Here is a 15723-nt window from a genome sequence, read left to right as displayed (position 1 = left end):
CTGAAAATTATGGTGTATGAGGTCAAATGCTGGTTTCTTTATTTGTTCTTGCTGTTGTTGCAGTAATACAAGTGGTCACTGAAAGAAGCTAGGACGAGTAGGAGATAAAAACTGGTAAAATCAAGAAAGAAATACAATAAAAATGCTTCAAAAGTGTGCAAACGTCTTGATGAATGCTCAATCATCCAGGTAAGTAAATCTCCAAAAGTTGATTCTGTTCCAGATGAACAGAATCAACGTTTGGAAAAGTGTGCAAAGTTTCCTCAAAATAAGGTTTAAACAGTGTTTGTCCCATGCCTTACAGTAAAACAATTGTGAATCTTGATAGCATTACCTTGGGACCCAATCACGCTATGAGGAATCTTGGAGTCATTTTTGACCAGCATACGTACTTCAATGCTCATATTAAACAAATCTGTAGGACTGTTTTCTGCCATTTGCACAATATCTCTAAAATTAAACATATCCTGTCTCAGAATTATGCCAAAAAAAACTAGCCCATGCATTTATTGCTTCTAAGCTGTATTCTTATAATTCCTTATCCCCAGGATGTACTAAAAAATCCTTGACTGCTGATGTTTTCTCTGTATTATTGTGGGATCTTTACCTTACAATATGAAGCGCCTTGAGGTGACAGCTGTTGTGATTTGGCGCTGTGTAAATCAAACTAAACTGAATTGAATCTTTACTGTGCACATGTATCAGCGGAGAGGCGAGACAGATGCCATCTGTGCCATTTCTTCAATAGATTTGTCTTCCAAATTTATGTGTGTGCCACATCTGTCTTATAATATCTCAGACAGCTTAACATGCACATCCAGATATTTGCAAACAAAATAACTTTGATTTCAGTGAGTGCACAACACAAATATAAACCACTTTATTGTGAATGCTGAGCCGGCACAGCACATAAAGTAGTCATTAGACCTGTGACTGCAGTAATTGTGTAATTAATATAAAGTATTTTATAGCTAGGCTTTTAGTTCAAAAGACATTCCAGTAAAGTTTGGTTTTCATTTAAAAAAAAACAACGCAGTAAACATTCCTCAGTGTGTGCTCTGTGTGAGAAGACTTTATGCATTTGTCTTAAAGTCTTGTCGGGTTTTAATGAAGATTTGACACTGTAATTAAATAGTGTTGAATAAAGATTGTTTCAATTTAATTGATTTCCCTGTTTGATTCTTCTTAAAGTTCAATGAGCAAATTGGCAATGTAAAAAAGTATGCCATTTTATTAATATACTGTATGCTGCCTTAAAAATATGGTCTGAGCCATTTGATCCATTAGGATGTCTTGGAAGTGAAAGCAGATGGGAATCACTCTCTGAGCTCATTCCTTTTTGTCCAGTCCATCACCTGCTGTCTTTAATTTATGCATGCTGTTTTGTCTTTTCCCTCTCTGCTCTTTTAAAGTCTTTAGAGGCCCTATGGGTTTCAAAGGGTCAGAAAGGGGCAGGCTTACTGTCCTATCAAAGACAGGCTGCAGGATAAGCGTAGTATACCACCTGTCCTTGGTGCTCTGTGTCAACACTGCTGGTGTCGCTGTACTCATGCATCATCATCTCCACCCCCGGCTACTTGTACAGTGGTTCTTCCTATGCACGCAAACACACACACAAACACACCTTGAAATCCAAGACTAACTGAGCAAATGCTCAGAGTTAGTGCTTCTGCTCTCTCACACACACAAACAAATGTGCGCACTATGAGCACAGGACCCCTACTGTCTGACAACCATCACACAGAGACAAATCAAGGAGTCCTGCTGCTAAAAACCCACCCTTTCCTCACACTTCACATCACAGAGGACTCTTTCTGGCCCAAGCCAAATCTGTGGGGGTTGTTTAGCTGAGAAAAAGGTTGTCTCCTGGTGAGAAAGTCAATTGTAGGTCCGGGGGTCACGCAGGGAGTGGAGAGACACTTCCAAAAGTCTGTGAAGATTAAAAATTAGCCTTTCAAATGACAGCTAAAGTTAAAACTACACAGGTCATCTGTGGGAGTTTTTGTTTATCCTTTCATTGAAGAGAAGGTTTCACAAGCTCTTCTTATTAGGGTTCAGTTTCCTGTCCTGCTTTCCCTGACTGAAAGGTCCCAGGAACCCCCACATCTGGAAAGGAAGCCAAGGTGGAGCATGATGATCCAAAACTGGACACCAGACCTGAGTCTGAGTCAGAAAGTGCCAGCTTCTCAAACTTCTGGATCACTTTCCTAACCGACTGAAAGGGAACCTCTTGGCGCCACTCACTTCTGCTGTTTCCATGAGGCTCCCTGTAGGTTGAGCTCTTACTAAGAAATACGTAAACAGGTGGGGGTAGGCCACAGCGCAGTCTCAGTCTGCCCTGGCCCAGGCCCAGGGCTGGGACCACTCCAGCATTGCTGAAACGTGTTGGCAGTGTGGCGAGATGCTCCTGGGTTACAGGGTTGTGGAAGCTTAGGGTCCCTCCTCCAATGTTTAGGAAGACCCCAATGGTTTTGATCTGAGGTGGGATGGTACAAAGTTGTTCACAGTTCCCATCATACACTGCCCAAAAAGTCAAACTGTGCCTCTCAAGCCACCAGCCATTAGAACCATCCACTGAGATCACACCTGAGGGAGACAGAAAAGTTTCAGTTTTCTCTGCACTTTTATGGATTTGGTTATGCATTAAAATAGTCTTTAACAATTCCTGGCTCTGGGGATAACACTTTGGCCAACGCTCAAATATCCCAATAGCCATTCAATTGATTTTTACAATATTTTATTTATTTATTCTCCTAAGACGATGCATCTGTTTGACTTTGGTGGCTTTCTTACTTTTCCTCTTGCACCACCATGAGGTTGACATTTGTAGTGTTTATAGACACTATCAGATCATTAGTTCACATTGCTCAATACTTTTATAACGAGTCAGCTTAATTAATGTTATTCCCATCTGTGTGGCTAAGTTAATATAATGTAACTAAAATAAGCTGACAACTGTACAATAATTTAGGGTTGAAGTAAATAGCTTAAGGAATAAATCAAATGCTACTATAAACTGTAGGCATTTCATTGTGTGTTTGTTATTTTTGCTTAGTGGAAATTGTTGCTCTTATTTGTCTGTGATGTAGTCTGGATGCTGAGGAGGTGAGCCACCAACTTGGTGGTATCATAGATAAACAAGGAGAAGACAAAAGACATCTTTCCTTGAAACACCACAGATATACCCCTCCTGCATAAACGATACCCTCCGGGACCATCACCGCAGCCTGGACAGGAACAAGAAATGCTGTGATTCATAGTTATGAGTTACAACACTCTCAACGATATTGCTCAAAAGAGTGGGAATAACTAAAAAGAATATTTAAATCCAAAAGAAATGTTGAGTTTTTGTTTAATGTTGTGGTCTGCAATGGTGTTCTGAATAAAATAAGTAAGAAACCAAGTTTCTTTTTATGTTAAATCTTTGTTTTGTTTTAATTTGACTGATTTCATTTCATTTCATTTTTGTGTTGTATTGGCAAACAGAGTGAATAAATGTCTTTACTGAGTGTCATCTACAGCTGGGTACTGTTCTGATACTGTGAAGTATAAAGTTGGGCGACTATGAAAAACAACATTTTAACTTTGTTACATGCATGTCCTCTACGAGTTTATATCTTAAGTGGAAAACTTTAATTTTTTGTGTGTTTTTTTTGTTGGGCAACATGGTGGTGTGGTGGTTACCACCATTGTGTCACAGCAAGAAGGTCCTGGTTGAAATCCGCTGGCCACCTGGGACCTCCCAGTGTGGAACTTGTATGTCCTCACTGTGCCTGGATAGGTTATTTCTGGATACTCGAGCTTCCTCCAACAGTCCAAAGATGTGCATGTTAGACTAACTGGTGATTCTAAATGAGCTGGAGGTGTGAATGGTTGTCTGTCTCTCTGTGTTAGCCCTGTGACAGATTGAGAGCATGTCCAGTGTGTACCCTGCCTCTTGCCCTATAATAGCAGGGATAAGCTCCAGCCCTGCCTTAATCTTGGATCGGTTGAATATAAAAAGATCCAATGATGTTTATTCAGAAAAACACCAACAAGGAAACCTCAGTTACTCACATCACTGCCGTTGAATGTGATTTTAACCACTAGAAAGCATCTGATCTGTCACACACACATATATCCACAAACACAAATCCAAATGTCTTGATGCATGCTCAATCATCCAGGTAAGTAAGTCCCAAAAGGTTGATTCTGTTCATCTGGACGTAGCGTTTTCAGTGAGAGAAATGTTTCATCACTCATCCAGGTGACTTCTTCTGCCTCAGCTGACTGCAGGTTTCTCCAACCTTATAAAGAGTATATTGCACAATGACTGAAACTAGCACCACTGAATGAACAATAGGCTGTGAAGTCGGTTCCTTGATCATTAATATGTACATTCTCATGACCATTTATTAACAACTACTGATCAAAGACCATTGATCATTGATCAAAGACCACTGATGGCTGCAATCACAGCATTTTAAGATGGCGAAAGATGTACCCTTAGGCCCCCTCCTCAATTCAGACATGGTCTTTCCCTTTTCATCTGACCGAAGAATGATGGACACCATACATTCTTGCCAGTCATACAGTAAAACATATCCTGTTTTCTTGCCCCTTTTTAACTGGGGAGACCATTATTGACCAAATAAGCTTCATGTTGTATTGTATAAGATTTGAATTTAGTGACTGACAAATAAACTCATTACACTAGAGTTTACTGAGGTCAAAGTGAAAAGACAATAAGGGCTGTTTTAATATAAACTTGTGTCTAAAGACACTTCTTGTTCTAAATGGAAGACTTGTCCTCTGTTGGCCATTTAAAATAATGCAGATTTAACGTTTGGCTGTCTTCTCAGTTCTCCATTGTTATCAACCTGCTTGTACAGCACAGAAGAAAAGAGGAGGGAAGCTGTAATGCTACTGATTTAGACACTGTGTGTGTCTTCCTATGTGTGCCATGAATAATTAAGTTGTTGTTTTTACCAATCTTGTAGATGGAGCTATTACACACTTCCACCTCCCAGTAGTACTGCCCCCGTGCAATTACTACATCAGCATGAATATGATGGAGAGTCCCTGGGTCTGAGGTCATCACAGGTCTTCCAATTTTGCCTTCTGGAGCTGGTACAGGGGGATTCTCTTCGTGGTAGGTGACAGTTAAAGAGGAGTCAGAAAGACGGAGAGATGGTGGGGCAGTTGAAGCATCAAGATGATCCAGAGCAAAATGCAGTCCTAAATTAGGCCAGAGTAAAAATAGGACAGAGCAGATCAAGTACAGCATGTAAACACACACACACCTCTCTCTCTCTCTCTCTCTCTCTCTCATATATATATATATATATATATATATATATATATATATATATATATATATATATATATATATATATGATTACCTACCAAAGACAGAAGCCTCCATTTCCTCCTCCCGGAGATCTACAGCACCATCCACTGGTGTTATCGTGGAACTGGCAACACTGGAATCTGGGCCAAAAGAGGGAAATGTCTAGGTTACCTTATGAGAATCTTTTGGGTTGTTGCTTGAAAGTGAGGTTGCTATACTTACAGTATAAACTGGTCTGACCTGTTACTTTACTGCTGTCCTCCTAAATGTGGCGATGTGTGGTGAGAAATAATGAAATACAGAAGAAAAATGCCAGAGACATTAGTCATACAGCATAATAATCCATTTATTTATTTATTTGCACAATCAAACTTTCCATGACTCTCTGACATCTCTCTTATTTAATCACAGTACCCATCTGAGATTCAGGATGAAGCATGTATTATTTATCAAATAAATATGCCAGAAAAACCAAACACATTTTATTTGCAGCAGAGGTTGTTGGATTGGATTGTTAAGTAATAACATAATGATCCTATTAATAATGACAATAATGACCCAAGTTTTTAAAAACCTCACAATGTTTTATTAATGAAAAGGACGTCTTGGATAAAATTTCAATATGGACACTGGTCTTAGAATTAAAACCTTTTCATTACAAGAATTTTTGTACTTGTTATTAATCTCTGTCTCTCTTCCACAGCATGTCTTCTATCCTGTCTTCCTTCTCTCACCCCAACCGGTCGCAGCAGATGGCCGCCCCTCCCTGAGCCTGGTTCTGCCGGAGGTTTCTTCCTGTTAAAAGGGAGTTTTTCCTTCCCACTGTCACCAAAGTGCTTGCTCATAGGGGGTCATTTGATTGTTGCGTTTTTCTCTGTATGTATTATTGTAGGGTCTACCTTACAATATAAAGTGCCTTGAGGCAACTGTTGTTGTGATTTGGTGCTATATAAAATTGAATTGAACTGAATTGAAGAAATTCAAACTGAACAGCAACATATTATTGCTGAAACTTCCCCTTGTCTGAACATTTGTCCATTTTCATTGCCTTTTTAATCATAGTGCCTTAAAAAAACCCTATCTGCCCCCTTATTGATTTGGGCTTTTTTTTGCATATATGTCACACTTGAATGTCTCAGATCATCAAAAAATATTGGACAAAGGTAACCTGAGTAAATATATAATATGATATATAATATATAAGCATTTTTCACTGATAAGTAAATACAAAATCATCATTTATAAACTGCATTTTATGTTTACTCTTGTACAGGAATGACACTGTAGGGGTATAAAATTTTCCTAAATCACAATTAAGTTAGTAATTGTGGCATTAAACCATTAAACCTCACCAGTTAAAACCTGACTGGTCTGTATTCAAAATATAGATCTGTTTATTGCTAGTACATATATATAAAATGTTGATGACTCCACCTTTTTTCAAAGATGTTGTCCCTCCTTCTCCAACCTCACCCATTCTGTGCATCTTAGGTGACAGATGACAGGTGGGTAGTCGCTTCTCCTGACTCTTGACTTCAAGCCATTGGTATTAAAGCTTTTTCACATGACTGTAGTAGTTCTAGTTCCCAGTCTGTTGATCCATCTCATTCATCTTTTTGGTTGTACCTGTTTGTTTTTGTTTTTACTCTACATCAGTCAGACACTTTAGTCTATAGTGCCAATCTTGTTGAATGAATGGATAAGGGGATTGAAAGGGGTTTTATAAAATCAGTCTTGCTGTTTTTATATTTGCCTTCATCAGAGGCACTAGTAGTTAAATTACATTTCAAAAAGGTTACCAAAGGGGATTTATTTGACTGTACAAAATTAACCCATAAGAACCCACGGTGACACCTTTACACATTGAGGAAAGTTCCTGTTACATTTTCAACGTTGACTTGCTCGTAGTTTTCCTGACACTGGACCTTTTATGGGACATTGAGTATTTTATTTGGGGTAGTGTATATTGTCTATGAAACAAAATATCCAATGCCCCATAAAAGGTCCAGTGTAATGTAACAAAGCAATAAACAAAACAACAAAATACAAAAAAAGATTTAAAAATGTGCTTATCACTTCCCACAAATATGATACACAAAAAGGGTTGAAACAGCAGGCGCCACTTAGAATTGGAGATTATGTATCGGAATTTCAGGAGCAGGACCACGCCTCCAAACATGCTCCTTCCGGCTGTCATCTGGGTTCCCCCAGTTCTGCAAGCTGATCATTCTTGTTTACGTGCCCCACCCTCCCTCCCTCCCTCCTTCTTCTCCATTCTTCAACTTCTTCAATTCTATTTAGTACACGGGGATCTGCCAGGCCCGGGAGCCATTGGCAGTCCCCTTCGAGGCCTTCCCCAAACCGCAGCTCAATTCATGTCAAAGCATTGACTTTTACCTAGTAAAACACTGTCAAAGTTAAAATGAGGACATGGGCCCAGCTAGTGAAATAATAGATTTGAAGAAGTGTGCATGAAGAGAGAACATGGAACAGCTTTATCAAGTAATAGGCTACAGCTCTGTTAAAGACACTAACTAAATAATAAATAAATACATAAATTCTACTGTAAAAACATTTATTTAAAAGAAAAAACCCTGTAATTTTAGTAGGCCAAATCTGATCTACACAACTGGCGTCTGATCTTGTCATAGCTATGTAAAGCTTGCAATATGTCACAAATACAACGACAACTAATAACAGTGACGTGAGCAAAGTTACCAAATCTTAGGTCCAGAAAAGCTTTTGCCGTTTGTATTTGTTAATTTATTTGTTAATTTATGTCAACAGATATTTTTTTTATAACTAGAGCCTGAGTAACATTAGCTTGAATACTTTAAACAGAATATGTTTTGACAGTAGTGCCAGTGTGACACTCAGCACTGCATGCTAGCAACCCGGCATTTCATCTCCGACAAAGTTATCCCGAGAGAAGTAAAGCAAGTGTGTAAGTCCATCTCTGAATGTAAAGCATCCCTGCGTTAAGCTTAACAAGCGACTGCCTCTTCTTGCTGCTACTTCAATCATGAAACTGCTTAACGATCAGCTGATCGGCTTTTCTGTCGGGAGTCTGTCTCTCTTGTTTGCTTTTGGCCCACTTTGCACCAGAAAGAGGAAACCAGCGGCTGAACAACAGCAGCACGTTTAAGCTTGATCAGCTGTTGTTAGAATTTATTTATTATTACTTTCTACACCAGGATCTTTTTCTACGTAGCTGACGGCTGGTAACTGTGCAGGGGCGGATCTAGCAAAGTTTAGCCAGGGGGGCCGATAGGGCATGAACAGGGAAAAGGGGGCACAAAGACATACTTTTCTTTATTATTCTCATTTAAAATGTCTAGCTTTTAATAAATAATTATCTGACAGCCAAAGTTTTAATTTGATGCAAAATGAATAGAAGTCCATTACTGTATATAGTAACTATTAAGTCTAATATATATACCCTAGTAAGCTATAGTACTTTTTCCTTTGTGAAGGTACCATCTGTGCAGTCTGCAATTTTGTTGAAGAAAGATGTTGAATCTATTTAATATTTCTTGAAAAATAATTGATTTCTGTGCATTTTTTTTCACACTGCATCAAATTAAGGTTGATTACGTCGATTAAGCATCATGAGGTGGAGCGTGAGGGGTGGTTCCCTATTTTTTATTTATTTATTTTTGTTGTTGCTGGGAGTTGGAACCCTATTAGTTAGGTTGCTTAATATTTCTGCTAAGTACTCTTTAAAATACCAGAATAGGGAGGATGGTGTAGGTTTAAGTTTATTAGATTGATCAGTATTGCTGAACTATGAAATATTTTTTTTGGATACAGGTATAACAGAATAGCTTTAGTGTAGTTGTTGTTTTAAACTTGAGTATGAACTTATACAAAATGCAGCAAGATATTTAAAAAACAGTTTTGTTGATTAAAAAACACTATATCGGATTCATATCGGTATCGGCAGATATCCAAATTTATGATATCGGTATCGGACATAAAAAAGTGGTATCGTGCCATCTCTAGTGATATGTGGAGTAGCCAGACTAAGCTAGCTTAGTTACCAAAAAAAGTACATACAATAGTAAAGTACCTAACTCAAAACTCGTCATACAGTTAACTTTATTCCTGTAGATGTTTATTGATATTCATTACTTACTTGCTGGCCTTGATGTGCCATAAGAAGGCAAACAGTATAGATGTTAACTTTAGGTACACATTAAATAAGCGGTAACCTGAATTCTAGGCATGCTGGCAAGTGTATTTTGTTTTCTCTTGAAACACTCAGACTTGTTTCCATAGGTTTCAAGTGTTTCTGTGCTGAGCCAAGCAATGCTGTTTTGGCTTTTAGTGTACCTTGGAAGTATTAATAATCTTTTAATTTAATTAATCTAAATCTATCTATCAAGAGACACTTGTTCGATTACGGGTTTTTGGCTACTAGTGTTGTGCAGGTTTTGGTATCGATCCAGTGCCAAGTAAATACAAATTCAGTATTGGTGATACTGATAATTTAAACTTATGTAAGGACTTATGTAAGGAAGAGTAGTGTGTCAAGATTTATGAATGACTGATGAATCATCATTAGTTTGCCAATTATAAACACACTCTAGGGACCATTAAATACCGGTGAATGTACTTTGTACCATACTTTGTTAATGCAACAAATTCCAACTTTCAGCTTTTTATCAGTTTTTTGAAGACCTGAAATGTAAATTTGTCTGTCTTTGAAACACTTCAAATACATAATGATAAAATAGAAATAAATAAATAGGACAGAATATGTTTCTGTTCTAATACAATAATTAATTCATTATTATATGTATTTATTAATTTAATCTACAAATGATACAATATAAAGGTAATCAGTCTGTTAAAATAACAACTATGATGACCAATAATACGTGAGTACAGAGTCAGTCTCTGTGCTGGGGTTCTAGAGCTGCCTGAGGGATATCTTTCCTCCTGTTCGTTTCTTTTTTGTGTGCTCCTTCATATCTTTATATAAGTTAATAATGGTTGAGGGACCAGGAGAAAATTTCCTTCCATCTGCTGCGCTTTCTTACTGCAGCCTACATGTTGCTACTCAGAGCCGCTGAGTCACATGACCGCAGGACAAATAAACACACCAGAACAGGAAAGAGGGTGACAAAACAAAATGTGCAAGCATCGGTCCTCTCGTGCAGAGAACTGGTGATTGCACAGACATCTAGTGCTGTGTGATACTGCAGATTTTGGTACTGATCTGATACCAAGTAAATTCAGGGCCAGTGGTGCTGATACCAATACTGATACAGATACTGATACATTTAACCTATAAAGGCAGCATGTCATAAATCATGAGATAACTCTTAGTCAATTTGCAAATTCTGAACACATTTTATTTAACACTGCAAAATTATGAGTTTTACTTTCCACAATAATGACACCTTGCAGCTTTTCATGTATTTTTAAACTGGGTTTTCTAGAGACCTGAAATGTAAATATGTCTGTCTCTAAAGCACTTAGGGTCAGCTTGCTGTTTAAATGCTCTATATGGTATAAATAAAATAGTCGTGACAGGTAACACAAAAAAAGATCAGACATTTTTGATAGGGCATGTTTGAGGTGTATTTTTTCATAAAAAAAAAAATAAAGAAAGAACTTTGAAAATCAAAACAAAGTATTGATCCTATCCCTCTAGTATGAATCTTATACCAATTCAGCATTGCTATCAATACAGTTGGATAGATTTGAATTGGATAATTGGTTTTGCTTGACTGGTGATTCAAAAGCAGTGATGCTGTGAGACTGGTCATTGTGTGTTTCGGGGGTTAAGGGAGTCTCAGCACCAACTGACAGACTCTTCTGGCTTTATCTGTTTGTTTTTTATTAGCGCTGTCACATTACAATTCATAATAATGGTGGTCAACAAAATCCCAACAATATTATTGCAATACATGTGTGAAATGTGGAAAGGTATAATAGCTAATAAGTTTTAAAGATATTAGGTATGATCTGTAAGTATAACTGCACAAAAGCTTACAAAAACAACAGTGATATAATCAAGTCATGATCTGGGTTATAAATGGTTATTGTCAGTGTAGTATTATCTTACCAACAGTAATAACTCCCTCTTGTGAATGTAGCATTGGAGAGTTAGGATTCGGAAGTGGGTTAGACAATCTATTTTTTTTTTAAATGTGCTATCAGGTTTATGGCTACTATCCCAGACCCCAAAAGGCAGAGTACCTACCTAGCCTACCTAGACCACATTGTGTTTAAGTGGAAATGCCAGAATTTCCCTAAAGGACATCTGACCTGCACATGTGGCGGGTGATCCTCAGGTGAGGCCTCTCTGTTGACATGATTAGATCTCATGCTGGGATGTTTTGGGAGGCAAGATATGGCAGATGACCAGGTCAAGCACGGCAGCTCCACAGGATGCCGACAACAGGGGCACCGCACAGAGCACATGGGTTGACGGCGTAGCCTCGCTCCCTCTCCAGCTGCTACACACTGACCACACATGGTGTGAGAGCATGGCAGGATCAGAGTGATGTCATAGTCTTGTTTACAAGCTGGACAGTGGGGGAACTGCTGCAAACAATCTGTGTCTTTGCCCTCATCCTCTCCCCTTCTGCATCTTCCCACAGTCAACTCCTTGCTCGTTATTTCAGAAGAACCGTGTTTCATTGCTATTTAGGTGTTCTGTCTAAATGCAATGTCATTGTAGATACACTACATCAATTTTTTGTTTGAGATCCACAGCTGTCTGACTGCATGTACACAGCCATGGTCTTCACAAGGCATCAGTCAGTAGAAGCAGCATTCGAAATCCGTTCTTCCAAACAAAAGAGACCACGCGTGCAACGTCTGTTTATAAAGATGTCCTTTTAGCAAACCGCAGAGATGTTCGAATGGGAAGTGGTATCCTCCTGTGGCCTTTCACAAAGTGAAACTGCAGAATAGGAGGAGCCCAGCTGAATAGATGTATTCTTGTTGTGGTGTCCAGTATGCCTCCCAGCTGGTTATGAAGGGGTGAAACCGGTGGAATGACCAAGCAGATAAAATATGGAAAGAGAGAGACAGACAAAGAGAGAGAGAGGGAGTAGGAGAATATGATTAGTGGGGAGCAGGAGAGAGGAGGCCAGCCTTTTGAAAGGTACTTATTGCCTGGCGTTGCCATGGTTATGGCTCTTCCTGCAGAGACTCACAGCTGCAAGATAATGCACCACAAAAACCCACTTGTGCATGCAGGCACACACACACACACACACACACACACACACACACACACACACACACACACACACACACACACACACACACACACACACGCACACACACGTGCACAAAAGCTTGCAAAAACAACAGTGATATAATCAAGTCAGGATCTGGGATATTATTTTGCACTAAAAGATCAGTGTTTTGTACGTTAAAACAATAATTAACGATGACAATGTGTGTGATAAAAACATCTTAGACAAGCATGAACAGACTTCTGTGATCAGTGTGATTATCTGTTTTGGCAAGGTCCCCGGTATTCCTCATGGGAATTCCTGTGAACCACGATCACATAGTTGCAGTATTGCTTAACATAATACCAGAGAAGTTTGTCAAAGCCTGTAATCTCAAAGGGCTCACACAAATGTATGAATTTGTTACTGTAGCATGGGAGAGTTAGGATTCAGAAGTGGGTTGGAATAAGCAAATTTTTTTCATATTCAGAGAAGGGTTTGGGGGGCTAGTGACATATGGGTATTTTCTGTCTTTGCGGAGCAGTCAAGATATACAGGAAGGTGGGGACAGAGAGAAGGGAAAGGGCCGTAGGTCAGACCCGATCCCAGGCTGTTACGCATCAGGCAAGTGGCACATGTTCCCTCGCTCACCCACTGAGGTAATTGGCGCTCAAGAGGAGTTATTCGATTGCTCCAGTGAGCCAAATTCATACATTTTGAAAATACTACACCATCTGTCCATGGTATCCCAGCTACCATGGGGTGAGAGGCAGGGTAGAGACAGACAACAGACAACCATTCACACTCACATTCACGCCTATGGGCAATTTAGAATTACCAGTTAACCTTACCCAACTAAGTGCATGTCTTTGGACTGTGTGAGGAAGCCAGAGTATCCAGAGAGAACCCACAGAAACCTGGGGAGAACATGCCAACTCCACACAGAAAGGCCCCAGCCAGGTGGTAGAATCCAACTCAGGACCTGCTGATACTAATATATTGCGAAATAGTACCGAAGTTCACGTGTAGACTTGTTGTTATCCCATAACACTTTCAGCTATTGTACTTGTCCTTGCTGATATTTCTTTCAACAAGCTCTACCTTCTTTCTTAATGACTCACTTTCTCAACTGCTATGTGAAACAGTGAGCCTGGAGTACCTGAAAAGAATGCTCCCAAAGTACAGGTAGCACACCTGAGGACCTGAAGGTTCAAACCAGATATTCCCTTTAAAAAGAACTGTCTAACAATGCCTCATGAAAATAGGGCACATCCATACAAAAACATTGACAAAATATTTAACTACATATATTTAGTTTATTTGAGAAAATACATTTATGATGAAAATATCTCTTGCTGTCTATTACACTCTACATGTGTGACTGCAGTGACAATTAAATGACCTGAGTAGTGTGCAAAAAATATTTTTGCATTTTGCTCACCATATAGAGATCACTCGGGAAAGGCGAGTAGTGAGTAGCTTCCACTGCTGAATTTTCTTGTCTGTGTTTCTGGTGTAATGGTTTACACAATCATTTAATAAACAAAAGATTCACAGCAGGAGACACAAATCCCTTTGGGGTTGTGTAAGGAAAGGCATATGGTGTAAAAAACAAATCAAAGATGGGGAGTGGAGTTTCTTGTTGTGGTGACCTCATGTGAATATGGGAGCTGCTGAAAGTAGCTTGCTGTATTTTCTGTCTCCTGTGTCACACCCTTGCAGGAAACATTCAAAGAATGCCACTTGAATGTAAAGTGCATTCATGGGGAAACCTCAGCTTGCTTGCTTTACCCATATACAGTGGGGCAAAAAAGTATTTAGTCAGCCACCGATTGTGCAAGTTCCCCCACTTAAAATGATGACAGAGGTCAGTAATTCGCACCAGAGGTACACTTCAACTGTGAGAGACAGAATGTGAAAAAAAAAATCCATGAATTCACATGGTAGGATTTGTAAAGAATTTATTTGTAAATCAGGGTGGAAAATAAGTATTTGGTCACCTCAAACAAGGAAAATCTCTGGCTCTCACAGACCTGCAACGTCTTCTGTAAGAAGCTTTTCTGTCCCCCACTCGTTACCTGTATGAATGGCACCTGTTTGAACTCATCATCTGTATAAAAGACACCTGTCCACAGCCTCAAACAGTCAGACTCCAAACTCCGCCATGGCCAAGACCAAAGAGCTTTCGAAGGACACCAGGAAAAGTATTGTAGACCTGCACCAGACTGGGAAGAGTGAATCTACAATAGGCAAGCAGCTTGGTGTGAAAAAAATCAACTGTGGGAGCAATCATCAGAGAATGGAAGACATACAAGACCACTGATAATCTCCCTCGATCTGGGGCTCCACGCAAGATCTCATCCCGTGGGGTCAAAATGATCATGAGAACGGTGAGCAAAGATCCCAGAACCACACGGGGGGACCTGGTGAATGACCTGCAGGGAGCTGGGACCAAAGTAACAAAGGTCACCATCAGTAACACACTACAACGGCAGGGAATCAAATCCCGCAGTGCCAGACGTGTTCCGCTGCTGAAGCCAGTGCATGTCCAGGCCCGTCTGAAGTTTGCCAGAGAGCACATGGATGATACAGCAGAGGATTGGGAGAATGTCATGTGGTCAGATGAAACCAAAGTAGAACTTTTTGGTATAAACTCAACTCGTCGTGTTTGGAGGAAGAAGAATATTGAGTTGCATCCCAAGAACACCATACCTACTGTGAAGCATGGGGGTGGAAACATCATGCTATGGGGCTGTTTTTCTGCCAAGGGGACAGGACGACTGATCCGTGTTAAGGACAGAATGAATGGGGCCATGTATCGTGAGATTTTGAGCCAGAACCTCCTTCCATCAGTGAGAACTTTGAAGATGAAACGAGGCTGGGTCTTCCAACATGACAATGATCCAAAACACAGCGCCCGGGCAACAAAGGAGTGGCTCCGTAAGAAGCATTTGAAAGTCCTGGAGTGGCCTAGCCAGTCTCCAGACCTCAACCCCATAGAAAATCTGTGGCGGGAGTTGAAAGTCCGTGTTGCTCGGCGACAGCCCCAAAACATCACTGCTCTCGAGAAGATCTGCATGGAGGAATGGGCCAAAATACCAGCTACTGTGTGTGCAAACCTGGTAAAGACCTATAGTAAACGTTTGACCTCTGTTATTGCCAACAAAGGTTATGTTACAAAGTATTGAGTTGTATTTT

At 39.7% G+C, this 15723-nt stretch overlaps 1 protein-coding gene across 1 annotated transcript; it reads right to left on the bottom strand.

The window, feature by feature from the left end:
• Window positions 1-1360: 1360 nt before the first annotated feature.
• LOC146653508 (uncharacterized) lies at window positions 1361-15705 on the bottom strand. The gene is made up of 6 exons (XM_085379458.1): window positions 13377-15705; window positions 11606-12311; window positions 5552-5591; window positions 5386-5469; window positions 4969-5217; window positions 1361-2586 (listed from the first exon to the last, which is right to left on the bottom strand). The coding sequence occupies exons 2-6, from the start codon at window positions 11978-11980 to the stop codon at window positions 2048-2050; spliced, it is 1287 nt and encodes a 428-aa protein (XP_085235584.1). The 5' UTR covers window positions 11981-12311; window positions 13377-15705; the 3' UTR covers window positions 1361-2047.
• Between the last annotated feature and the right edge of the window lie 18 nt (window positions 15706-15723).

Source organism: Rhamphochromis longiceps, linkage group LG14, assembly GCF_057381845.1.
Source record: "Rhamphochromis longiceps isolate RC_006_pf linkage group LG14, R_longiceps_female_GT1.1, whole genome shotgun sequence".
NCBI lineage: Eukaryota > Metazoa > Chordata > Actinopteri > Cichliformes > Cichlidae > Rhamphochromis > Rhamphochromis longiceps.
Note: the sequence above shows the minus strand (reverse complement) of the source record. Positions and strands in the feature narration are given on the sequence as shown.

Excerpts from the sequence above, each read along its gene's own strand:
- LOC146653508 (XM_085379458.1), bottom strand. The coding sequence starts at position 11,980 with ATGAAACACGGTTCTTCTGAAATAACGAGCAAGGAGTTGACTGTGGGA. Across the intron at positions 5,218-5,385 it reads AATGGAGGCTTCTGTCTTTG|GACTGCATTTTGCTCTGGAT; the intron begins GTAGGTAATCAT and ends GGCCTAATTTAG. Across the intron at positions 2,587-4,968 it reads TAGCTCCATCTACAAGATTG|GTGTGATCTCAGTGGATGGT; the intron begins GTAAAAACAACA and ends TGTCTCCCTCAG.